This window comes from Mesoplodon mirus (genome assembly GCF_964341445.2).
Source record: "Mesoplodon mirus genome assembly, chromosome: 5".
In the NCBI taxonomy this organism is placed as follows: Eukaryota; Metazoa; Chordata; class Mammalia; order Artiodactyla; family Ziphiidae; genus Mesoplodon; species Mesoplodon mirus.
The window spans coordinates 16242782-16268787 of NC_138980.1; the positions used below are offsets into that span (position 1 = coordinate 16242782).

The 26006-nt window shown below is 49.2% G+C and overlaps 1 protein-coding gene across 1 annotated transcript in view; it reads left to right on the forward strand.

Annotated features, from left to right (window-relative positions):
* ERGIC1 (endoplasmic reticulum-golgi intermediate compartment 1) overlaps nt 1–26006 on the forward strand; it is a 107428-nt gene that overhangs the window by 35997 nt on the left and 45425 nt on the right. The window contains exons 2-3 of the mRNA XM_082621494.1: nt 15863–15924; nt 23259–23331. Coding sequence (XP_082477620.1) covers nt 15863–15924; nt 23259–23331 — 135 coding nt within the window. The remainder of the gene's footprint in view (nt 1–15862; nt 15925–23258; nt 23332–26006) is intronic.

Here is a 26006-nt window from a genome sequence, read left to right on the forward strand (position 1 = left end):
GTGCTTAGGTCTTCTTGCCCTCTCCTAATTTTTCAGTCCTACCATCTATTCTGATGCAAAAATACTTCAAGATTTAAGGCCAAGTTCACAAACTGATAGTCTTCAGGCCAAATATGAGCCACGGAAGTGTTTTCTTTGATTCGCATATTGTTTTATTTAAAAAACAAAAACCCCAAAACAAACAAAAAAAACCTGGTTGCCATCATTTTTAAATTGGTAATTTCACGTAAGCCCCAGATTTCTGGTTTTCCCTGATCTGGGCGCACCAGGGCTCCTTGTTCCAGCCATGGGCCAAGCTGGGGGGCTTTCTACCCTCTTTAGATGAGCTGTGGACCCTCCGATGGCTGCAGGCCCCACCGGCCCACTTCTCTCATCTCAGTACCTGCCTAGCCTCAGCAGGTATTTTCTACTGGGGAGCGTGTACTTCCTTCAGAGACACACAATGCCTGGTTGCCTCCCATTAGGTGATGTGAGCAGCTAGGGGATCAGTGTCTGGGCCCACTGATGCATTTGGGATGCTTGCTGTTTCCTGGAATCATTTTCAGAGGGGAGGGGTGTTTTCTATCTGTGAATAATCACCCCCTGGTGAAGTGGTTTTAAGTTTTTATCTTCCCATGTGGGCTGTCCTGAAAGCGAGGGCTCCGATAAGCCATGGGCTGGTGAGGGAAGCACAGGTTGAGGCAGGTGGAGGAAATGGGGAGGGTAGGGAGGAGGCCCCTTCCCTCCCGCTCTCAGTCACCCATTCCCTGCCTCACATAGGTCTCATCCGTGATGTCTCATTGCTGGAGCTCCCTGAGGGGACTCACCTGCACATCTCAGGTGAGCTCTTGGCCCGGAAAGACCACCAGTCTTCTGTGACTCAGCAGATCTCTTGTTGCTTAAAAATGATGCTCCCCACTTAAGTGCCGGTAATGGGGACCCCACACTGTATAAGACCAGTTCCTGCCCTTGACGAGTTCACAACTTTGAGGGGAACACGGCAGTAGTAGTTTTCTTTTTTAATGACTACAATGCTATGATATAAAGGACAGGTAGAAGGAAAACACATGATAAAGTAACACAGGTTTGGTTTGGTTTTGTTCTTATATTCACTAGTTTGTTGTATTTTTCAGACTCCACATTTAAGTGATACCATACAGTATTTGTCTTTCTCTGTCTGACTTACATCACTTAGCGTAACACCTTCCAAGTCCGTCCATGTTGTTGTGAATGGCAGAATTTCATTCTTTATGGCTGAGTCGTATTCCATTGTGTATATGTATGTGTGTATGTATACCACATCTTCTTTATCCATTCATCTGTTGATGGTAGACACCAATAGTATTAGTGAGACATAGTGGGATGTGCCGTTCATTCATAATTGTAAATATATAATGTGTAACACATATATAATGACAGTACACCATGTGTCAAATGATGACAGAGGGAAGCTCAGGGGCCATGGCAGCCCAGAATAGGGTGCCTCAGCCAGCCTCATGCTGATTGGAGGTGGCGTCGCAGAGGAAGGGGTGTGTGAGCTAAGTTTTAAAGAACTACCTGGGGCCTCTGACCTCACCTCCCAGTGCAGCTGTATCAGCCTCCTTGTTGGAGGAACCTGCCAAATATGCTCCTTGCCTCAGGGCCTTTGCACTCACCATCCCTTCAACCTGGAACTCTCTTCCCTGGACATCCAGGTGCCTGCTGTCTCACTGAAAGGAGATACGTGTTTTGCGTGTCATCGGGTCGGATGAACCTTCTCTGACACCCCTCACACCCCGTCTAAAGCAGTACCCATGTTACATTCTATTCTCTTAGCCTTGGTTTATTTTTCTTCATAGCACTGACATATATTAGTTCACTTATTGTTTGTCTCCCCCACTGTGGTGTAAGCTAGGTGAAGGCAGAGAGCTTTGTGTCTGACCGCTGTTGTATGTCTAGCACCTAGAACAGTGCGTGGTCCATAGTGAGCACTCAGTAATGACAGGGAGAATGAATGAGCTGGCACGGAAGGAGAGAGTGGGGTGCTGCAGACAGAGGGCACAGTGCATGCCAAGGCACAGAGCTGGCACAGAACGGGGCTTTCTGGAACAAAATGTTGGGGTCATGGGGTGAAGAGGCAGATAATAGAGAGACAGGGGCTGGGGAGCCCACGACAGGTCTCCTAAGACCCTCGCTGTCTTTATTTTTCCGTTTATAACCTGTTTACTATAGAACAACTGAAAAGTACCAAGATGTGCCCAAAGGAAAACGGTCACCAACTAAACTCTCCCCCAGGCCAACAAGGAGAACCCTGTGATTCCTTTCCTTGTGCCTTTTTGCATGGGACTGTCTGAACATCTCACCTTTTAACTTGTGAACCACCTTGTTTCCTAAGGCACACAGCTGCTCCCTAGGGCGGCACAGTAATTTCATGTCCAGACAGACGAGGACTCAGACCTCAGCTTTGCCACTTGCTGATTGACCTTGGGCTTCTGGAGCCATGAGACTTGGCCGGAGTTGTCGCTCTACATGGGACACCCTTCCACCCCTGTTCCCCAGCCTCATTTCTGCTTGTCTTCCTGCACTCAGGGTCTCAGCCGGAGACTCACCCCCTCTACACAGTCTTTTGTGAGCTCCAGTTCCTTTTCCTTTAAAAATAGGGGTGAACCTCATTTTGGTATCTCGAACGGGTTTGAGATTTTGATGAGATGACGTGAGTCGAGAGGCTGTGGCTCCTGGGAGGCGCTCAGTGAGTGCTGCCCTTGCCCTCCTCGTAACACCAGGGCCGCCTCCAGCTTTTCTCTATTATACTTTCCTTACCTGCAAATCTCTTAAAATCTTAATCCTGTCCTAGGCTTCTAACCCCAGGCCTAGCCAGAACTCAGCCTTCACTTTTCAAGGTAGCTGAGATGTAGTCCAAAAGGTGGTCTCATGGCACTGAGTAAAACTGAATCCCGTGGGCAGGTGGAGGTCAAAGGACCTTTGGGGTCCCTCGAAGGGAGCCCCTTCCACAGGTATCTCGACACAGCCGTCTTTTCCCCCAGTTCTCTCCTCCTAAACTTAAAACACTGGTACCAATCGTTTCTTCCTTTTAAATGTCTGCTGAAGGCCGTGCCCTGGCGGGGAGCCAGGGGCGTGAGAATCTAATCCCCGGAATAGCTCCACCGCTCAACATTTAAATGCCGTCTGTATTTTTATCCAATGATGGGTCACTTCTGAAAAACCCCGCTCAGGTCCTGCCCCTCTAAGAATACATTTCCATTTATAGCATCTGAGCTCGGGATGTTGTTGTGTCCTGGTGTGGGGCCAGCGGCTGCGTCCTGTTTCCAGTGATTTGGAAACACGTTGGGGGCCCTGGCTGTCCCCCGCCAGCCCTCCCTCCCTGTGGCCTTGACAAGTGGGAAGCCTGACTCCCAGCCAAGCCCTGGCAGCCTGACGGCCTCGGGCTCCGACACCAGGCCTTTCCTGTTTCTGGGGGAGCGTGAGCTCATTGGGCTGTTGCAGGGTGGTGGGGGCCAGTAGGGGTGAGGGGACCCCCCTTCAGCTGTGCTCCGCTGGGGCCTCAGTGGCACCACGCCACAGTTCCGTAGCTCCACGGAACCCTTCCTCCTTCCCTCGCTCAGCAAGTACCCCCAGCCTGCTGTCGGTGTCAGGCTGCGCATGGGCAAGGGAGGTCAGCACGGACAGCCGAGGCCCCCAGGGGCTGGTATGGAGCTTTGCGGAGGCCGCAGAGAGTCAATGCACAGCCTCTGGGTGAAGCTGACCCGGGTTCCAATCCTGACCCCGCCTCTTGCTGGCTGTGTGAGCTTAGGCAAGTGGCTAAGCCTCTCTGAGTCTTGGTTTCTACACTTGTTGATGGTACCTCGTGGGTGAGGGGGAAGGGATTCAGTGGGATAAAGTAGGTCAAGGGACTTAAGTACTGCTTGGCCCACAGGATAGGAGCCTGGGAAATACCAGTCCCCTTGCCTGTCCCTCTGTTGGCCTGTAGTAACTCAGGTGGGTGCAAGCAGAAAGTCTTAGGAAATAAATTTGAAGTTGGAAGTAAACACTTGACTTATACCGTAGCAGTCTTGCATGCCTTGACATCTCCTGAACTGCACTTTTTTGGCAATGCGAAACCCCCATGCTGGTTTAGTTCATTCTGCAGCGGAGCCCTGGAATCTGCACACTTAACCAGCTTCCTGGTGGATTCTGAGGCAGTGGTCCATGGGCCAGACTTCGAGAAACACTGCCTCCTTCGTCCATTCCAAAGTATTTCTGTAGACCTACTGTGTGCCAGGCACTTCTCTAGGCTCTGGGCATACAGTGGAACTCAAAGGCAGGCAGGCCCCTGCTCTTCTGTAACTTATATTCTAGTGATGGAGTGGAACAGTGAACAAACACACATAACACAGGGTAGTGATCGCAAGTGCTGTGAAGAAAAAGGCGGCAGAGTAAGGAGATGGAGAGTGGTGTCGTTTAGCTGGTAGCCAGGACAGGTCTTTGAGGAGGTGACATTTGAATATAGACCTAAAAGACATGAAAGAGCAAGACAGCAAGAGATCTGAGGGGAACTCATTCCAGATACAGAGAACGCAAGGGCAAAGGGCCTGAGGTGAGAGCATGCTTGCTTGACTGTTCAAGGAACAGATTGCATAAGAATTTAGAGCTAATGCAACTAAATGTATATAGTAAGACTAGTGCTCCTTCCCTGCTGTGTGTGAGCTTCGTGCTCCCCCATGAGCCTGGGTCCAGGTAACAGCTAAGGGCGTTGTCCATCCAGTCCAGTGAGGCCTCCATCTTTTTACCGATAGACCATCTAAAACACTTTCTGAGAATTGCCTGGATAGTTATCTTCCCGATCAGCTATTTCACTTTCTTGCTCGTCATGGTGGCCAAGAACAGCACGTCTCATCACTTATCAGACATTTGGGAACCCCAGGAGGACACAGGCTGTGACTTGGAAAGAATCAGAGATCCTTATCTCTAACACAAGACGTTGCTGCCCTTGCCGTGTTTCCCTTTAACTATCTGCAGACGTGCACATTTGGATTCCATGATCCCTGTGGTTCCTCCTCCCTCATTGTTTTGGGAACAGGTTTTGTGGGAGGTGCTGTTGAGTTTGGTTCTGGACCTGTCAAGTGTGAAGGGCCGGCATGATGCCTTTAGGAATGAGGATGCTCCTTGGGCATTACTGGGTGAGCGCCATGAGGACAGGGACTACTTCTATCTTGTTGGCTTGCTCCTGCCTCTCTGGAACTCGGCACAGTAAATTAAGGCATAGATAAGTTGGGGATGGGAGTTAAAAGAGAAGGGGCCTGAACACAGACCCTTGGGGGTATACCAAGATATCAGGGGCAGGAGGAGGAAAAGGAGCAGGAAAAGCAGCAGAAGATGCTGAAGAGTGAGGATGCCATGGTACTTTAGGCAGCCAAGAGCAGAGAGAGATCTAAGAAGGAAGGGACAGTCAGCAGTATTGGTGCAGAGGCAGTACTGAGGAGAGCGAATGGCATCAGGCCCTTAGGGACTCTTGGGTGATCTTAGCTATAGCACGAAGAAAGAGTGGGTGAGGGGGGCCTGGCATCAAGCTGCTGTGGGTTAAGGATCAAATGGAAGGTGAAATGTGAGGTTGTTCTAGGCCAGTCATTAAGAAGTGTGCTGTGTACTTCCTACTGCATCACACTGAGAGGGGTACAGAATAACTTGCTGTCTTCCCTTGGAGATGCTGAGATCGGTCACTGGGTTCAGGTAGCAGCAGCCCGATGCATCTGTTAGGAAACTTCCCATCCTTGCTGATAAACGCCTAAACCCAGTATTTCATCAGAGAATGCACAATGATGATCTTCCTAATTCTACTAGTCCTTCCACATTATTCTTTGAAATTATTCTGTAAAATCGGACTTTGCCCTCCTCAGCTATTTGGTTACCGAGATATACATTGTGTATACCCAAAAAAATCAGAATAAATGCTTTCTCTTTATTTACCAATTTTCAGAATAATGGCTTAACATCTTCAAAGGTATCCAAAGAGGCTTTTTTTTGGTTTTGGTTTAGGAAGTATCATTATGAACTCATAGATTGCTTAATGTATTTGATGTGTTTCATTCGTGGCTATTACGAAAAAGTTTTTTTCCAACAGTTTTATTGAGGTATAATTGACATACAATAAACTTCACATTCTTAAAGTATGCAGTTTGAGAAATCTGACATATGTATACATCCATGAAACCACCATCACAAGATAATAACATATTCACCATCCCCCTGAGTTTCCTCAAGTCTCTCCCTTCTTCCCTTCCTGGGCAACCAATGATCTGCTATCACTCTGGATTAGTTTATACTTTCTAGAATTTTATGTAGATGGAATCATACTGCGTTGGCTTGCATTCAGCAGAATTATTTTGAGAATCATCCATGTTGCTCCTGTCAATACTTCATTCCTTGTTAGTGCTGAGTAATATTCTGTTTTGTGGATATGCTATCTGTCCATTTGACTGTTGATGGATATTTGGGTTGTTTCCAGTTTGTGACTATTACAAATTAAGCTTCCATGAATATTCATATACATGTCTTTGTATGGGAAAATACTTTCATTTCTCTTGGGTGTATGCCTAGGCATGGAATGGCTGGATCATATGGTAAGCGTATATTTAACATTTTCAGAAACCGCCAAACTCTATTCCATAGTGGTTATACTACTTTACATTCCACCAGCAATGTCTGAGAGTTCCAGTTGCTCCATATCCTCACCAACACTTGGTGTGACCAGTCTTTATAATGTCAGCCATTCTAATAGTATCTCTGTGGTTTTAATTTGCATTTCCCCAATGACTCTGATATTAGCATCATTTCATGTGGTTATTCACCATCAGTGAATCTTTGGTGAAATGCCTGTTCAAATCTTTTGCCCATTTTTTAATGGGTTGTTTGTTTTCTTATTCCTGAGTTTTGAGTTCTTTATAATTGAATATAAATCCTTTAACGGACATGTGATTCACATATATTTTTCCTAGTATGTGGCTTGTCTTTTCATTCTTTTAACAATGCCTTTTGAAGAATGGAAGCTTTTCATCTTGATGAGGCCTTATTTATGACTTTTTTCTTTTAGGGTTCATGCTTTTGGTGTCTTATCTAAAGTCTTTGCCTAACCTAAGAGCACTAAGATTTTCTCCTATGTTTTCTTCTGTAAGGTTTATAGGAAGTCTTGAAGTCAGATCCAACTTTGTTCTTTTTCAAAGTTGTTTTGGTTCTTCTAAGTCCTGTGCATTTCCATATGAATCTTAGAATCCGCTTGCCAAATCCTACAAAAAACGCCTGCTGGAGTTTTGGTTGGAATTGAGTTGAATCTATAGATGAGTGCTATCTTAACAATATCAAGTCTTCTGACCCATTAACAGTGTATTTCTCTATTTACTTAGGTCTTCTTTAATTTCCCTCAGCAATGTTTTATTGTATTCAGTATATTGGTCTTGCACTTCTTTTGTCAAATTTATCCCTAAATATTTAATATTTTCATGCATCTCCTAAGAATAAGAGAAGTAACCATTTGTGTTAGCTTTTGGTTACACCTTCTATTGTTTCTTTTTAAAGATATAAACAAGGATGGAGATTTATTTTTATCACTACCTCCAGCTGCTCCGCACCCCAAACACACACGCACAAAATTTAACAGAACTCAGTGTTCCACAGTTTGCTTTTTCTCTTCCTCTGTAGAGACCTTCCTCATTCCTCTTTATAGCTGCATCATCCTCCACTTTGTGGATGGTCTGTAGTTTATTAACTGGTCCCCCTGGATGGACGTTTGGGTGGCCTCCAGTTGTTTGCTGTTACAGCTGGTGCAGCGGTGAGTAATAGCCCTGTGCCTACATCATTTTATGTTTTCACCTGGAATTTACTGAATACCGTTAATGGGCCAAGCCCCGCACGACCCACAGTGGATTCAAGAACAAATCTGACGGTCCCAGCCCAGCAAGAGCGGAAGATAGCCTGCAGCCGTCTCGGAGCTGTACCAGGAATGTATATGTCCACAGCGCCCAGGAAGGTGGGGAAGGCTGCCTTGAGAGGGGCCTTCTGGAAGCTCAGCAGTCAAATTTACTCCTCTTTCCCTTTGGCCAGGGCTTTGTGGTCAGAGGGTATTCTGAGACAGGAGAGGTCACAGGTGGAGGCAATTGAAGCTGAGAGGTCACCCTGTAGACGATTGACCTTCACAAGGGCACTGAGATTCAGGGAGAGAGCCACAGGGGATGGGCTGGAGAGAGAACTGTGTGCGTGTTAGTACTGTGTACACAGAGCGTCATCACCCAGCCCTCCCGCAGATACAGGCCTCTACGCCTCCCGCTCCCAGCCTGTCTCCCTGTCCCAGGCAGGCATAGGGTACAGTGGGCAGAGCAGAGGTCCTGAGGCCAGACTGCAGCAGTTCGAATCCTGGCCCGGAATCTTGGGCAAGTGAGATGGGGAGAATGCTGGTATCCACTGAACAGGGCTGTACAAAGGATGTGGGCTAATGAATGGACAGTCCAAGTCCAAGGCCGGGTGCACCGTGATCCCTCACAATGGGGACAGTAGCGGTGTAGCTGTGATTGCTGTTGTTATTATTATTCCCCCCCTCTAAGCCCCTCCATCTGGGCTGGAAACAGACAGATGTTTTCCCCATCCTTCTGACAGAGGGAGGAGTGGTGTGTGAGCTCACAGTAGTAGTTTGAATGTCAAGGACAGGATTCAGGGGCGGTGAGAGTGATTCTGGGGCTGATTAGAACTGGTGCTTGCACGGTTCTCTCCCAGCCGCGTTAGGCTCTGGTGCGTCCATTTGTTTACCTCTGTGTGCCCTTCAACACACGTGCATGTGCACACACACCAGTGGTTCTCAGTAAGGTGGAAGAGATGAGTAAGTGAACCAACAAGCACATTTTTCACCCAGCTCCCTGGGCTTGACACCGAGGGCTCTGACAGGCTGGTGGGCAGGGGTGAGCAGGCCAAAGAACCAACTAAAGCCTCACTGACTATTTTTGGGATGAGTGACCCACCACTTCCAATGACTTGCTCCTAAATGGCGTCTAATTTCATTAGGCCGTGGAAACAGTGACATCACGAGCTCCTGCCTGGTGGCCGCCCACACATGGCGAACCACAGGGCGATCTGAGATTTGTCTTCAAGAGCAGGGGAGAAGTGAGGTCCCAAGCACCAAAAGTTAAAATAGCAAGAGTTGAGGTATTCTGCTATGAAAAGAAATTACAGAAGAAATCCATTAGTCAGAGATTTCCAGCGGCAGTTTCCTTGCTCGGGATCAAGAGAAGACTTATGCGTGTTTATTTTGGGTGAGGTTATGCAGCCGTCCCTCGCTCTGTAGGCTAGATGTGGCCTGTACAGTGAATTTCTGTTAAGTAAATCCTATATTCTCATCGACTTCTAGTTCTGATGTTGACATATATTTTATCCTAAGAAATTTGTTTGGTCCTAAGTTATAATGAAGTTAGAGGCACGGATTGAGCACCTTTTTGATTCAAATAGTGACATTTGTACTTACTGCACCTTTATAAGAAGTCACAAATTCAGGTGGACTTTATTTTTTCCCTGGGGGTTCCTTTGCCCAGTTCTCTCCAAGTGTGCCTTCTCAGGCACAGAGCGGAAAAGGACAGGGAAAGACCGCAGGGGCGATCAAGGCCATGGCCATGACTTCACGCAGACGGAGCAGAGGCAACTGGAGGCGTCTCTGTGGAGAGAACACAGGCTCAGTGGGAAAATGAGCTTCCCGCATGGGAAGGTTTTCTCTGCCTACAACAGGGTTTCTCAGCTTTAGTGCCATGGACATTTGGGGCTGGTATCCTTTTTGTTGTAGGGGGCTGTGCCTTGTAGGATTGTAGGATGCATTAGCTTCCCTGGCTTTCTACCTGCTGGGTACCACCCACTCCCCCGGGTGACAACCAAAAATATCTCCAGACATCGCCAGATGTCCCCTGGGGCGCCCAGATTGCACCTGGTTGAAAGTCAGTAGCATATGACATTTCAAGAGCATGAGATAACACGGATTTCACAAGCTTTTTTTATTGGCTTGTTTTTTGTTTTAAATACTCTGAGTTTAATTATACCTTGAATTGGGTGAGTCACTCCTTCTTGGGGCTTCTGTTTTCTCTTCTGTAAAATGAATGGGTTGGACACAGTGATCTCAGAACACCTTCTAGACCCAACAGCAGAGCGTGGTGAAGGCAGGAGGTCCCCTGGGGTCTCCGCATTTGGGTCCTGTTCCAACAGGTGACAAACCTATGGTCCACCTGGCTCTGGGCACTGCTCCCATTCTTCTGGCATCTAGCTCAGTCTTTCGTAAGTCCAGCTGGTTGTTTTCTTGCTTTCATGTAAGCCCATTTTGCCTTTTTTGTAAGTGAACATGTCTAAATACAGTACAAGGAACCCCTGGGGACCCATCACTCAGCTTCCCCACCATCCATTTCATCTTAATCTTGTTTATGGGGCCAGCCAGTGGACCTTATCTTTGTATAGGTTCATCCATTGACCCATTCGTTCAGATCAGTTGTTCCCCAAGGGCCTGGATTGGGCAGGGCTGGGCAGCAAGGAGGCCCAGGTCCTTTCCCGTGAGAAACTCACAGTCTAGGGGGAGGACAGGGAAAGAGCATTTTTTGACAAACATAAAGAATCTATCCTTTAGCTTTCTCTATTTAAGGCCAAGCCATTCCAATTCTTTAATCTTTCTTCCTAAGAAGTATTTTCCACCCAAAAGGTCCTGGTTTATCCCCACATCATTGGGAAAAGCAACAAGGATGTAAATTAGGCCTGGATTCAGATCCCTGCTGTGACACTTCATAGGTGTGAGAGCTTAGCCAAGTCAGCAGCCTCCGAGCCTCATCTGTAAAATGGAATAACAATCCCCAACCCACAAGTTGGCTGAGAGAATTAGATGAGACCATGTCGGTCCAGGGCCTAGCACGAGTCCAGCACACACTAGATGTACACTAAGCATCCTTTCCCCTCTCTCCCTTTCTCCTTACCCTTTCTTCTACATTCTCTTAACAGTGGGTGGCCACATCTAATCGCATCACCACATCACCGCAATGAGGGACTGACTAATGTGAGCCAGAGACGACGGCTGACTTCCTTAGCTGTCACATGCCTGGGTTCTCACCAGCCTCCCGGTGGCCCATTTTCTTAGTGACATTCACTGCTGACTCACTTGGCTTGTGGTCAGCTCTGAACCCAGGGTCCTTTTCAGCTATCCCTTTACCCTACCACCACTCCCCAGCTTGGATTTGCGGCATGGGAATGGAATCATTATCAGAGAACATTCTGTTTAGGTGGCCCTTCTCAAGGAGCCATCAACATTGCTAGACCGACAGTTTCTTGAGGACAGGGGCCATGTCTACCTTGACCACTTTCATCTTCCCCCCGTCTAGAGCACTGCTCGTAGGTACTTAGTAAATACCTGTTGAATGAATTAATGTGTTTTGCGCTGGTCCCTGTTTTCCAAGAGAGCCCCATCTGCTCTCTGGCAGCATCTTCAGAAAAGCAAATAAGCAAAACCTTGAGACTTCAGTTTAGCAATAAATGAGCCCTAAACTGATTCCCATAAGTAGAGGGCAGTGGAAGGACAATGGCCTGTGGACCCAGAATTGGGTTTGAATCCCAGCTCTGCTAAATTGACTTGCTGACTTTGAGCAAGTGGCTTATGGCTGAGCCGTAGTCTTCTTCCTGGAAAAACAGGACATCAGTATCTGCCAGAGCTACTGTGAGATGAGAATTAAATACAAATATACGCGGGAACACACCCCACATGGGATGGCAGTGCTTTTGGTTTGCGTCATTCCCTGTTTCCGGAGCACCTACCTTCTTTGACTGCCATTGCCGTCTGTAGTTTTGTCCAAGTCTCGCCTCCTCTCTTAGACCTTCGTTCGTTCAGCCTTCATCTCCCCTCCCTCTCCTGACAAAGACATACTCTGCCTGACACCCAGCACACCTGGCCAAACATTTGTTAAGCCAGCATCTCAAATTCTGAGGCCTATAGGGACCAAACATACACAAAGAAAGCAAGCTGGGTGGGATTTTTACATGACATCTCCCACTTAAGCTTTAAAAAATTTTTCATTAAATTAAAAAAAGATCTTAACTTTTCATTTTGAAATAATTGCAGACTTGCCAAAAAATGGTGAAAATAATACAAAGACTTCCCATATGCCCTTTACCCAGGCTTCCTTAAATGTTATATAACATTATATAACATCTTATATAACCAAACCATTTTCAAAACCAGGAAAAGAACATTCTACAGTACTATTAACTAATCTACAGATCTTATTCAAATCCCATCAGTTGTCCCACTGATGTCCTTTCTCTGATCCAGGACAGCCTGCGGGGTTTAGTGGTCACATTTCTTTTTTTTTTCTTTTTTTTTTTTTTTGCGGTACACGGGTCTCTCACTGCTGTGGCCTCTCCCGTTGTGGAGCACAGGCTCCGGACACGCAGGCTCAGCGGCCATGGCTCACGGGCCCAGCCGCTCTGCGGCATGTGGGATCTTCCCAGACCAGGGCACGAACCCGTGTCCCCTGCATCGGCAGGCAGACTCTCAACCACTGTGCCACCAGGGAAGCCCCAATGGTCACATTTCTTTAGTCTCCTCCAATCTCTGACAGTTCCTTAGTCTTTACTTACCTTCGTGTCCTTGATACTTTTGACAAGTGCTGGCCAGTCATTTTGTAGCATGACACTCAGTTTGGATTTGTTTGATGTTTTCTCATAATTCATCTGAGGTTGTACACTTGAGCAAGTTCCCCACAGGAGTGATGGGGTACCCTCCCCAGTACTTCATATCAGGAGGCACATGATGTGTCTCCTTACTGGTGACACTCCCTTTGGTCACTGGATTACAGTGATGTCTGTCAAGTTTCTCCTCTGTAAAGTTACCTTTTTCCCTTTATGATTAATAAAGATTTGGGGGGGGTACTTAGAAGGTATGGAAGTATCCCATTCCTCATCAGACTTGATTTACTTATTTCTTTATTTACATCTATGTAGATTTTTGGCTTCCTATTTTATCTAACGGGTCATAATCTATTACTGTGATTGTTGATTTTAATGCTTACATTGCCCCCTTTTTGGCCAGTGGGAGACCCTTTAAGCTGGCTTCTTGTCCTTTTGATATGTCCCATCATTCTTTCTTGCTTTCTGACATAAGAAGATACTCCAAGTTCATCTTGCATTTTCCCTACCCAGCCCTGGAATCAGCCATTTCTCCAAGGAGCTGATTCCTTTGAGTAAAGAATGATATTTAGAAGCCAAGGTTTGAGGTCCCAATGTGCTCACTGCTGTCTGGCTGTCACTGTTCCTGCACCCTGTCTATAGAACGAGCTAGGAAATAAATGTATATGTGATGTGTCTACACACGTGGATATTTCTCTATTTGTGAATGCTGAAAACCATTGCTGAATTCACAGCAATACCTTCATTTCCACTCTAACACCATGGGGTTTATTCTACTTCTCTCTATGTATACCTCCCTTCCCTAACAGTGAGGCATCCGGCCCCCATTATCCTCACTGTATTTATATATTTGATCAGCCCCCCTGTATGCAACCATCTCCCATCTCTCCCTCTCTCACCCTTGTCAGGTTCAGACACTCTGCTCTAGGCCACTCCCCGCTTCTTACCCTGGGCAGCCTTTGACTTCCCATAAAACTCCCACTTTTGAAATGGTGGCTCATATATTTATTAAACCATGAGGCCCAGTTTCTGGCTGTGGGTCCAGGGTAGTAACCAGATATCAACTGGACCAGAAAGCTGGCTTGTAAGCCCCTCTTGCCTGTCCAGCATCCACTCCCTCCATTCCCGTCCTAGTACCACAGGCAGGTAAACTCAGCCTTCCAGCATGTCAGGCTCCGTCCTCTTCTTCGTCTCTGCTTTTGCTGTTCTTCCTACCTGGACCAGTCTCTGCCTGCACCTACCCTTTCTCCCATCCTCCTGCTCAGACATCAGCTCTTTCTGGAAGCTTCAAGATGACCCCAGGTGCCCTTTTCAGGTTCATCTGGCACCTCCAGCAAACCCCATGGTGGGGCACCACTGCGTTCTCCTTTTGATTCCCTCTTTGTCTTTGCTGCTAAACTACAGGTACGCAGAGCTGAGGGCTGATTTTACCTCCATGTCTCTAGTTCCTAAAAGAGGGCTAGCACATAGTAGGTGCTCATAAATGTCAGCCAAATAAACATTAATCATAGTAACAGCAAATACTGCTATAGTACTTTTGGGTGCCAGGCATGGTTCTAAGTGCTTTATATGCACTAAGTCATTTGGTTCTAATCCCTAAGCAGTGAGATAGTTACTGTTGTTGCCCCCATTTTGCAGACAGAGGAACTGAGACACAGAGAGGTTCAGTGACGCTCCCAAGGTCACACAGTGGTGGGGTCACATTTAAGCCCAGGCAGGCTAACTCCCCAGTACATACTCTCTCCTCTAATATGCCTCCCACAGGTAAAGTGGGCAGCATTTTCAGAATAAGGGAGGTGAGTAGATATGGATAGTTGAGCCACATGAGGCCCCCACCCCTCCTGACCACACTCCCAGCCTCAGTTTTTAGTGCCCTTCGGGGCCTAAGCACAGGAGACTGGTGACTGAGCAGGTGGGAGAGAAAGTGATACCTTTTAGCTCTGCAGCCTATAGGAATGTTTTCTCCTCTGAGGTCTTGAGGAACCGAGCACCTTTCATGTGTCATTAGAGTGAACGCACAGGAGTCAAGTATCAGATCTTATGCAAGATTTCCAAGTCCTTGCATTAGGGTTAGCACGGCACTAACCTTGTTTCCCAATCACCCAAGAGGAGCCATCCGCCAGCCCATCACCCCTGGAGGGCGGAGCTGCCAGCCTCTTCACCAGAGAGCTGGGGAAGGGCTGTGGACTTAGAGCTGCTTGCTCATCAAGTGGAGGGGAAGAAGCCAAGTGCCTGGGAACGCTCTGTGTCAGCTCCTCCGCTGACGTTTCTTTCCCTTACTCAGGGGCCTGGCGGGGTCTCGTCATAGTACAGAAAAGGAAACTGAGACTCAGAGAGGTGACGTCGTTTGCCTGACATCACACAGCAAGGAAGAAGACCAGCCAAGATTTGAACCCAGGGCAGTCTGATTCTAGGGCCTTACCCCTTAAAACAACTGGCCAGAATTACACCCACGTCTGCCTGACTCCAAAGCCCCCAGTTCCTCCACCACCACCCCACCACCCCTGTCTGCTCTGGTGGGATCCATATGAAAAAAAGGCGTCTGCTCTGTGTCTGGGCAGAAACCCACGTGAGCTGGAGCCAGGGCTGTCACAAGCCGATGTCAGCCCCAGGCAGGATTTTCTGTTAACCTACTGCCTTGGAGTTCAGGAGAATCTCCCAAGAAGAAGGCTGCAGAAGCTGGGGAAGTGGGGAGTGGAAACAAGAGGAGGTAGAGACAGGAAAGGGAAGAGGGGGCGGAGAGGTGATGCCAGGCAAGAATGCAGCGCCGTCAGAGAACTCAGGGAAGACGGCACTTGCCCGTTCCCTTCAGCATCAGACAAAGCCAACGCCCAGGTTCAGTGCATTCCCCCAGTGCTTACTAGGGGCCTATTTTGCTCCAGGCCCAAACAAGGGTCTAGGGATACGGCAGGGGACAACACTTAACAAGGTCCCTGCCGTCATGGAGCTTACATTCTGTTGGGGGCAAGACCAACCAAGAACTAGAATCAGATGAGGGGTCCAGGCCATCTGTCTCAGGGGGTGATAAGTAGTGAGGCAGTGCGACAAAGGAGGTGTGGGAGCCAGGATCCCATGGGGGGCAGGGGACGTCCTTCAGGCCTCTTGGAGGAGCTGGTTCGGGGAAGAGTGGCGGCTGCTGGGCACACCAGCCAGCACCATTTCCCCCGCTGCCTGACACCTGCCCTTTGTGCCCACCTCACCCCGTCCCTTTTGCTCTCCACAGGTTTGACATCTACAGGAAGGTGCCCAAGGACCTCACACAGCCGACGTACACCGGGGCCATTAGTGAGTAGCCCCCTTCTCTCCGTTGCTCCCTACCCTCTCCCCACCCCCTGTACCTGTGCCTGCCCACACTCTGCAGAAATGCTGGGCCAGGGAGGGAAGACAGAGAGACAGGAGGAGGGAAGAAATGATGGGCATCTTGCTGGGCCCCGCCTCTGGTCCCTCAGCTCTTCTCTGTCCTCACTGTAGCGCTGTAAGGTGTAACATCACCTGTTTCTGAAAGGAGACACCAGAAATCAATCACCAAGAGTAGCTGCCCCAGGGACTTCCTTGGTGGTGCAGTGGTTAAGAATCCGCCTGCCAGTGCAGGGGACACGGGTTTGATCCCTGGTCTGGGAATATCCCACATGCTGCGGAGCAACTAAGCCCGTGCGCCACAACTACTGAAGCCCGCGTGCCAAGAGCCCATGCTCTGCAACAAGAGAAGCCACCGCAATGAGAAGCCTGCACACCGCAACGAAGAATAGCCCCCGCTCGCCGCAACTAGAGAAAGCCCACGTCAGCAACGAAGCCAAAAAAAAAAAAAAAAGTAGCTGTCCTTGGGAGGGGAAACAGGGGCTCATGGGTTGGAGGGAGACGGACTTTTCTCTTCACACCTTTTAGACTATTTGAGTTTTTGACATAAGGATGTTTCTATCCATTTAAAAAAAATAATCCTGTCACTCAGATTTTGGTTTCTGAATGCCAGTCTTCTACTAAAAGGACCCAGGGCTCCTGGGAGAAATGACTGATTGCAGGGCTGGGACAGGAAGTGTACAAAATAAGCCTGGGACACCTTGTGCCAGAAAGCAAAAAAATTCCTGGAGGAAAAGCAAGGGGTGGAGGTGTGTCAGCAGGCCACAGGGGCCAGCCTGTAAGAGGGCAAAGACCAACACAGGGCAATCTGAGTAGCACAATAAATAATGGCATTATTGGCTTGTTACCCAAAGAATTAAGAAAAAGGTCCGGGAGTCCATACTGATCTAAATAAATGGGAGGGAAGGGATGAACCTTCCTTATAGAGGAATTCCAAGGAATATTTATGAATATATCCCCCTCTGAGAGGTACAGCTCAACTCTCCTCTCCTGGAGTGTGAGCTGGTGACTCACTATTAAAGAGGAGAGAATGGAAAGGAAGTAGTAACTATAGTGGAGACATCCAGAGCCTGCCCCGTCACCGAGTGACAAAGGTTAGCATCAACCAGTGAGGAAGAGGTCACGTAGATGTCATGTGCCCGCTGCCTGCCATGGGATTTGATGCGAAGGACACCTCACCTCCGTGGGATCTTCCCCCAAAACCACAACCCAGTCTAATCATGGGAAAGACAGCCCTGGCCTGGGGGACCCTCTACAGGACACCTGGCCAAGACTCTGTGAAAGTGGCAAGGTCTTGAAAACCAAGAAAAGACTGAGGAACCGTCACAGATTCGAGACTAAGGACACGATGACTAAATGCAAAATGGGATACCAGGTCTGGTCCTGGAACAGAAAACAGGCACTAGCGGAGAAATTAGTGATCTAACAAGTCTGTAGCATAGTTAACAGTATTGGACAATGTTAATTTCTTCATTTTGACAAACATACCAGGGTTATGTAAGATGTTAACATAAGGGGAAGCTGGGCGAAGGGCGGATGGGAACTCTCTGTACTATCTTTGCGTCTATTATTATTCCACAATAAAGTTTATTTTAAAAAATATAAAAACAAACCAAAAGCACTTTGCAAGCAGGAAGGCTCTACCCACATTTTCCAGATGAGAAAATGGACTCAGAGAGGTGAAGTGACTTGTCTGAAGTTTCACAGCTTGCAAGAGGTGGGCCTTTCCAGTGGTTGGTGTGGGAGAGGGACCCTCCCCATGGACTGTCCCCTGAGCAGGGCCCTGGGGCCGGGCAGTCCTTTTGGAGTCCACCGCTGCTTCCCAGGGCAGGCCATTATCAGGTCAGGGGTTGACCTTGGGGATCCCTGCACCCCGGCTGGCTCTGCCTCTAGCTTAGGTCGTCCAAGCTGCAGATGCCTTCTTGAGTCAGGCTGTCCACATCCCTGGAGAAGAGAACAGAGCAGCCAGGCAGCAGGATTCATGTCCTGCTAGCTTCAGATCTGGCAGAGCTGGGTTCATTCTCCCATTTAGCAGCTGGGTGACCCTGAGCAAGTCACTTCACCCTTCTGAGACTCAGTTTTCTGATCTGGGGGTGAAGTGTGATCACGCCTGTCAAGTATGGGGTACGTGCCAAACTCTCAGTGCTTGGACCGTGCACCTCTTCTTATCACCATCCTCTTGGAGCCCCCAGCCCATGAGGGTCTGTGACCGCAGAAGCTGTGACGCTTTGTGCATTGATCCCCATGGAAAAGGTACTCGGGGTACATAAGAGGAAAAGGGCTTGTTCATCTACCTGTTCAATTAGTTTATGAACCTGGTCACAAAAGTTCCAACGAGGCTTCCTGTCCCCTTCCTACCACCAACAGCTCAGGCCACTTCTTTGCAGGCTCTGCAGTTCTCTGCCTTATCGAGTATGTTTAACAATCAGGTCTGTATCCCTCTAGAGTTTTTAAAAAACATATTCAGTCTTTGAAATACCTGCGTCGTCATTTTAAGCACAGACAGGAGCGTACTGGGCACACCATCCTTCCCTGCCCTTTTTTAACTGACACATCCTGCACACCTTTCGTACCAGCACGTAAACGGCCACCATGTGCTTCTTTCCATTATCTGGCCGACCCACGGTTTATGTAACCAGCCTCCTGAGGATGGGCGTTCTGATTCCAGCTTATTGCTATTATAGACATCCTTGTCCATATGGTTTTGTATCCTTGTATGGTTATTTCTGTAAGGTAACTTTCCTAGAAGAGGAATTACCGGGTCAAAGGGCATGTGCATTGTGAAATGTAGAAGGTACTGCCAAGTGGCCCTCTGGGGACGTGGTTTGATTTGCAGTCTCAAGCACAGTGTGTGAGAGGGCAAGTTCCCTTGCACAAGAGGAAAGGCGTGAGCACGGGAAGCCAGCCCTTAGCTACCATTTAGTGAACAAATATTTATCAGCCAGGTCTGGGGCCAGGCCGTGTGCCATGTCCTGGGACCAAATTGATGAATGGGCTTCGGTCTTTGTCCTTGAAGAGTGCGTGGCTGAGCAGGCAGGCAGATACAGAAACACACCATTTCATGACGTCATGGTAAGTGCTATTAATAACTGAAGGAACCAGCAAGGGCACCGGAGACTCACAAGTCGAGGTTTGAATTTTGCCTTCTCCACTGAAGTGCTCATTGTGGCCTTACACAGATGCCTTGACTTGCTGGCGTCTGGGTCTTGGGTCCGGTGCCCCCTTTGCTGGCTGCACCGGATCTCCCACTAGCGAGCATCCTCCTGGCGTCACATTCCTACTGTCCAGTGCCTGAGTCAGTTTCAGAAGAAGTCTGGAGTCACAGAGCCTGAGCATCTTGCCCAAACATGGATTGAAAAACTCTACAGTATCAGAAGGCCTTTCTGGTGGAAATACTTCCTACCTGCCTTCATGTTTTTTAATTCATTCATTCACTCACTCAACAAATATTTATTTCATAGCTTCTCTGAGCCAGGCACTATGCTAGACCCTGAGGCCCCAGGGGTGCTGAGACATTGTCTCTATCTTTCCAGTCTGGGGACAAGGTAGGGGAAGCAGACATACAGCATGGGCTGCTGGACACTCGGATTCAGCTGAGCAGACTCCGCACTTATCCAGCTGCTAGGTCCAAGCCTGGGACAACACACGCAGGTTTCAGAAAGAGGCCTTCCCACCCCTATCCCCCCACCTCTGATCTGCATAGAGTCAGAAGTTTGGGGCCCATTTGCAGGCTTGGAGCAAGGAAGGCAGCTAGAAAACCTGGACTGGCCTAAGTCAGCATTGACCTTTAAAAACACCTCCCAAGTTTGGGCCTGTTCATCATTACAGCAACCTGTGGGTTGCTGGGGCTTGAAGGTGGGGTGGGAAGGGTGAAAATGGCTCTGAAACGTGGGTCAGAAAAGGTGTGAGATTTCAAGTGAGAAGGGTGCTTTGCCCACCTGGCAGGATTCTTTATCAGGAGGCATCACAGCTGCAGTTTGCAGGTGAGAAGGGGAAGGATGTGAGCCTGGGAAATTTGGATTGCCAGCTGGTCTTCTGCAGTGGATTTGTTCAGCAGCTGGAGAAGACATTTGAAATTAATTTCTATGCCATGAAAACAAACAAGCCACATGACCACTCTGTATAAACTGATGTAGGACCTGCTTAGACATAGATTGCCGAGTGAGCAAAGCACAGTTGAAAGCATGTGTACAGGGACTTCCCTAGTGGCACAGTGGTTAAGAATCCGCCTGCCAATGCAGGGGACACGGGTTCGATCCCTGGTCCGGGAAGATCCCACATACCGCAGAGCAACTAAGCCCATGCACCACAACTACTGAGCCTGCGCTCTAGAGCCCACAAGCCACAACTACCGAAGCCCGCATGCCCTAGAACCCACGTGCCGCAACTACTGAGCCCACGTGCCGCAACTGCTGAAGCCCGTGCGCCTAGAGCCCATGCTCCACAACAAGAGAAGCCGCTGCAATGAGAAGCCCATGTGCAGCCACGAAAACCCAACATAGGCAAAAAAAATAAATAAAGCTAAATTTTAAAAAAAGAGAGAAATCATGTGTACATTATGCTATTTGATTAGAGGAAAAACTCGTATGCCCATGTCAGGACACAGACTGTAAGGGTGGTACCTCTGGGCAGGGGGCTGTGGGTCGGGAGTGAGAAAGAGACTCACACGGTTTGCCTTTTTATACAGCTTGATGATTTTTCTTATCACTTGCATGTATTACTTCTTCCAAGAAAAAGTAAAACCCTTAAACTCTGGCCTGTACAGCTTTTTCAAAGTTTGGAAGAACTGCGGAGTCATTCTAGTATGCCCCATGTCTGGGTGTGGCTTTGGAGGCTTGGTGGGGACTCTGGGGATGTCCCTGTCTCGCCCTTCACTTGGAGTCTGAGATCTCGGGGTTCCTTTCCTTAGGGCATTGGCTCTAGACCGCTCAGGTTCCAGCCCTCCCCACCCCCACCGCACCCCCCCGCCTGCCACCCGGTGTGTCCCTGGGCCACTCTCTTCCTCTCTCTGAGTCTCCATTTCTACACCCTCCAAATGGGCTCATACCCTCTTTCACATGGGAGTGTGAAGTGACAGGTATCTGTTAACACTCCCACAGCAGGGCATGTGGTAGGTGCCCCACAAACACTTGTTCTCTGCCTTCTTGCCTCAGAATGTATCTTTTTTTAAAAAATAAATTTATTTATTTTATTTATTTATTTTATTTATTTATTTTTGGCTGAGTTGGGTCTTTGTTGCTGCACACGGGCTTTCTCTAGTTGCAGCGAGCGGGGGCTACTCTTCGTTGCGGTGCACGGGCTTCTCACCACGGTGGCTTCTCTTGTTGCGGAGCACGGGCTGTAGGCGCACGGGCTTCAGTAGTTGTGGCGCACGGGCTTAGTTGCTCCACGGCATGTGGGATCTTCCCGGACCAGGGCTCGAACCCGTGTCCCCTGCGTTGGCAGGCGGATTCTTAACCTCTCTGCCACCAGGGGAGCCCAGAACGTATCTTTGACTGTACATTTTGCCATAGATAGATGATAATAATAATGATGGTGATGATGACAAATAACGTGGTTTCAGCATCCGTCAGGATGGCTCAGCCAACCAGGTACAGACTGTCAAGAATGTGGCCGAATCAGCAGGTGGTACTGGGAACTTTTCTTTGCGGGAAACTGAGGGTCAACCCACTTACAAAATCACCTTCCCCAAACCATCACACCCTCCAAAGTCTCCCTGATGAAACTCCTAATACTGAGCTAATGCGTGAGCCATTATTACCTGCCAGGCACTATTCCACGTCCGGTTTCTGTGCTGTGGAAATTCTCAAGCAGCCCCATAAGGCAAGTGCCACTACTGGCGCCATTTTACAGATGCGGAAACTGAGGCAGAGAGAGGTTAATTTACGCAGGGACACACAGCACGTGAGCAGTGGGACCACACCGTTTGAGCCATTGCCCACGACATGCCTCTATGATAAACCCAGGTGAGGCACACTCAGTCCTTATTCTGTATTCTGGGGGGTGGCTCCCTGCCTTACACGAAACCTATTATTACCTCCTGTGTGCCCAGCCCCAGGCCAGGCACTGGAGCTGTGGAGTTTTTGCCTTCCAGGGTATCTATCAGTCTAGTGAAAGGGAGAGCCACAGATAACATTTGGAAGGTGTTCAGATAGAGGCTGGGAACACAGAGGAAAGAGTGACCAGCTCAACCTCTGAGGCTTGGGGGAGCTTCTCACCAGAAGGGACATTTGAGTTGGGCCTCAACCTGCAAGGATGAGTAGGAGTTCACCAGGAAAAGAGGATGACCAAGGAAGAGGAGGGAAGATGGGGAAGGACATTCCAGACAGGAACCATAGCATATTCAGGGAACAGCACGTGGCTCGAGGTCGCTGGGTGGTTAGATGTAGGGGGAGTATCTGGAGATGAGTTGAGGGCCAGCCCTTGGGGCACTTGTTATGTCCTTCCCCAAGGAGCGAGTCCAGGGTCACAAGATCCAACCTCATCAAGGGCCAGGCAGGCGAGGTAAATCCAAGTGATGTGGGCCGACCCTGGAGCTCCATTCTGCTCTCTCTGCACTTCCGACTTGTAGGACCCCAACTCTTCACGCCCACAGAGGGTTGTCCCTTCTTTGGAAGCACAGCACTGGGTATCCTCATGTTCTTGCCTCTGCTAGGGACACGGGCACAATGTTGATGGGACCACAGCGGGTGGTGGTGGAGGGCAGCCAACTCTCTGCCTCGGCCTTGGAACCTGGGTGGCAGGAGGGGATGGTGGGGCCTCTGACCAACTGGTGAGCTCAGAGCCCCTGCGGGAACAAGGGCTTGAGTGTTCTGGAGCAGCCAGAAATCTGGACTTCTATGTGAAATCTCTGGATTGTTCAATGTCAACTCCAAATTTTAAAATATGCATCAGTCGAGCCAAACAGAACACATCTGTGGGCCACCGACTTGCAGCCCTTATTTTCTGACTGACTTCTGCATGAGAATGCTGTTATGGAGGGAAGGCGGGCTGGCCCCTTGGAGGACCTGCCTAGCTGCGGGCATGGGGGTGCTGGGGAGGTCCGCAAGGGAGGGTCAGATCAGTTCCAAAGGCGGTCTACCTTTCTGACAGTGGGGCTGCTTCACATTGAGGCCAAGAGTAAGAAGGGGCTTTGGGGAGGATCTGTGGACCTCTGTCCCCCTCCCTGTAAGCAGCTTTTCTCGGAGGGCAGGGGCTGGGGGCTGGCTTCCCTGCGTCAGTGCCCACCACCCTTAACTGGGTGTCTGTGTTGTTTCTTCCAGTCTCTATCTGCTGCTGCCTGTTCATCCTCTTCCTCTTCCTCTCGGAGCTCACCGGATTCATAACGACAGAAATGTAAGTTACATCGCCCACTGGTGAGGCATTCCAGAGCTTCTGGGGACCCCAGATGAGAAGAGAGAGGGGCTTTACAAAGGAGAGAAACCTCCGAACCTTCTACCTCCTGTTTCCGAGCCTGTGGCATCAGTCACTCCTCTGTTTCTTAAAAGGTTTTAAAGCCTGAGCGAAAACCAACATTGCTTTGTTAAAGCTGAAGAGAAAACTTTGGTTCCCTTCTGGGGTCAGGGAGGCACCTCCTGGGTCCGCAGATGAACAGAAATCATTTGCTCATGTTTGCCGTCCCTGTGTTTGGCCAGTGGGCTTTTTTCCCTCTGAGTCATCACAGGGTCGTTTGATGTTAAAGCTGGAAGAAGTCAGAGAAAAATGGGGGCAGCTTTCTACCCGAGGCGGTGGAGGGGGTGGGGTTCTGACATCGGAGCCTGGCCCCCTCAACCAAGCCCCCTTCCCTGTTTTAGGCCCACACTGGGTGAGGAGTCAGCATGGGCTTCCTGGCAGCGGGCTGACGCACTGTGAATCCATTCCCAGTTCCTAGAATCATCTGTTGTTCAGATAACCTAGTAAATGCTCTGGGGCCTGTGTAACACCGAATGCCATTGGAATTATTCAGTCACAGCCTCATCAGATGCCCCTCTGAGATGAATTAGACCCAGAAGCTTCCTGCCTTCACCTCTGGCTTCCAAGCCTCTGCATTTCCGTGTTTATAACCCAGAAAGTCATCACGGGGCTGGGCTCTGGCCACCCACTCCCCTGTCCAACACTGGAATTTTCTTTTTCACTCATGGAATTTCTTGGTTTCCTGTGCCTCCCTGTCAGCCACAAGACAATAGGAAACTGAAAACATAGCTGCTCAGCCCAAGATGGTCCTTGTTGCTCTGACCACCTTAATCCTCAAACAGCCCTGGGAGGTAGTTGTCCCCTCTTTATAGATGAGGAAACTGAGGCTCAGAGAGGTGAGGGGACTTGTCCACTGTCTTGCCCCCCCCATCCCCCCACCACCACAACTCATTTCTGAATATAGCTTCCCGCCCTCCTCTGACTTGGGAGAGTTTATCTTCCCTGTCTCTCTGATCCTGTTTTTAACCCTGATGGCACCAAAGCCCCAGGAGCCTCATGGAGTGTTGGAAAGAGCACTGGACAAGGCCTTGGGAGATCCAGGGCCAGGTCCTTGCTCAGTTACCCACTGCTCTGTGACAGGTGGCAAGTTGCCAAACCTCTCTGGGTCCCAGTATTTCTGGCCAAACAAGGGAGGGTACATCAGAGGCAAGGCTTTCTTCCAGGTCTGGGGAAGCTTGTCTGCTTCCCAAGACATAACTCCTTGACCAGGCAGGGGTCAGACAAGGAACTTTGTTCCCCCTGGACTCTGTCCCAGTCAAGTGTGCACATTTGGGCCACTGGATATTTCACGGGTCATCCCATCATGATTTGGAGGTGGAAGCAGGGAGAGCAGCCAGAAATTGAGACCTGCTGGCATTATGAAGGACCTACTGTGTGCCAGGCACCTGCTGGTCTCTCCAGGTCACGCCCCATTCCCTGGGAGGGGGGCTTCTGTGCAGGCTCTCATGTTCTGAGCCAGGTGAGAAGTGGTACCCAGGTGACAGCAACAAGGAGGGAGCCCTGACTGTATCCCAGGTGCCAGGTGCAAGGCTTTACCTATTCCAGGCAGGGACACTAGCAAGTGCAAAGGCCCTGAGGCAGGAATTACCTGGTGTATGTGAAGACAGAGAGCTGGTGTGGCTAGAGCACAGTGAGCAAGCAGGGAGAGTAGAATATGGAGCAGGTGGACCCGAGTCAGGCCAGGCTCTGTACACTGCCATGGATTAATGGCGATCATCCTTGGTCCTGAGCCCTCAGAAGTCAGGCATCAGGTCTGTCCGATTCACTACCATGTGACTTCATGCTCAGAGAAGCCAAAAATGCAGGCGGTGGACACAGATGGTCCACAAGCAAACACAACGGGATGTATCCATTAGTGATAAGGGCTCTGAAGAGAAAACAAAGCAGGATAGGAGACAGAGAAGGTATGGGATATTTTGTGAGGCTTCAAGAAGATTATTTACCTTGAAAGGTGCCTGATATACTTTAAGATCCATATCCCTTCAGGCATTTATTCATTTCATATTTCTTCCCTGTCTAACGGGAAAAAGGTTGTAAGGCCACTCAGCACCTCTCATGTAATGAGTACTCTGTGAGTGTTAATTTTTTTGTCTCCCCCCTTGAGTTAAGAAGGAGCCTCCCTCACCTCCTGCTGACACTCTGAGAGGCAGTTCATTCAGCCGATCATCAGCGTAGCTGATAAGGAGGCAGAGTGCCAGGCAGCACCCTGACAGGTAGATTTGGACGTCAGAGCTGGTGACTGCAGCAGGAGGTGACTGCAGCAGGAGGTGACTGCAGCACCCCCCGCTGCTCTGTGCAGGGCCCTTGAGCAAGCCCGGACAGCTCACTCCATTTACCAGGGCAGGACTCACTTCTTTCTCAAGAGCACAGTGTGTTCCCCTGCTCTATCCCCTTGCCCTCTCTAGGACTTCCTCTTCCTGGCTCCTGGGAGCATTCTGAACATGCTGGTCCCACCACACCCCGGGAGAGGAAGAAAGAGGAGGGGAATCACAACACGAGGGGCCATTCATTCAGTGTTTGCCTTGTGTCTGGCCCTGGGCTAATAAGCACTTCCCCAC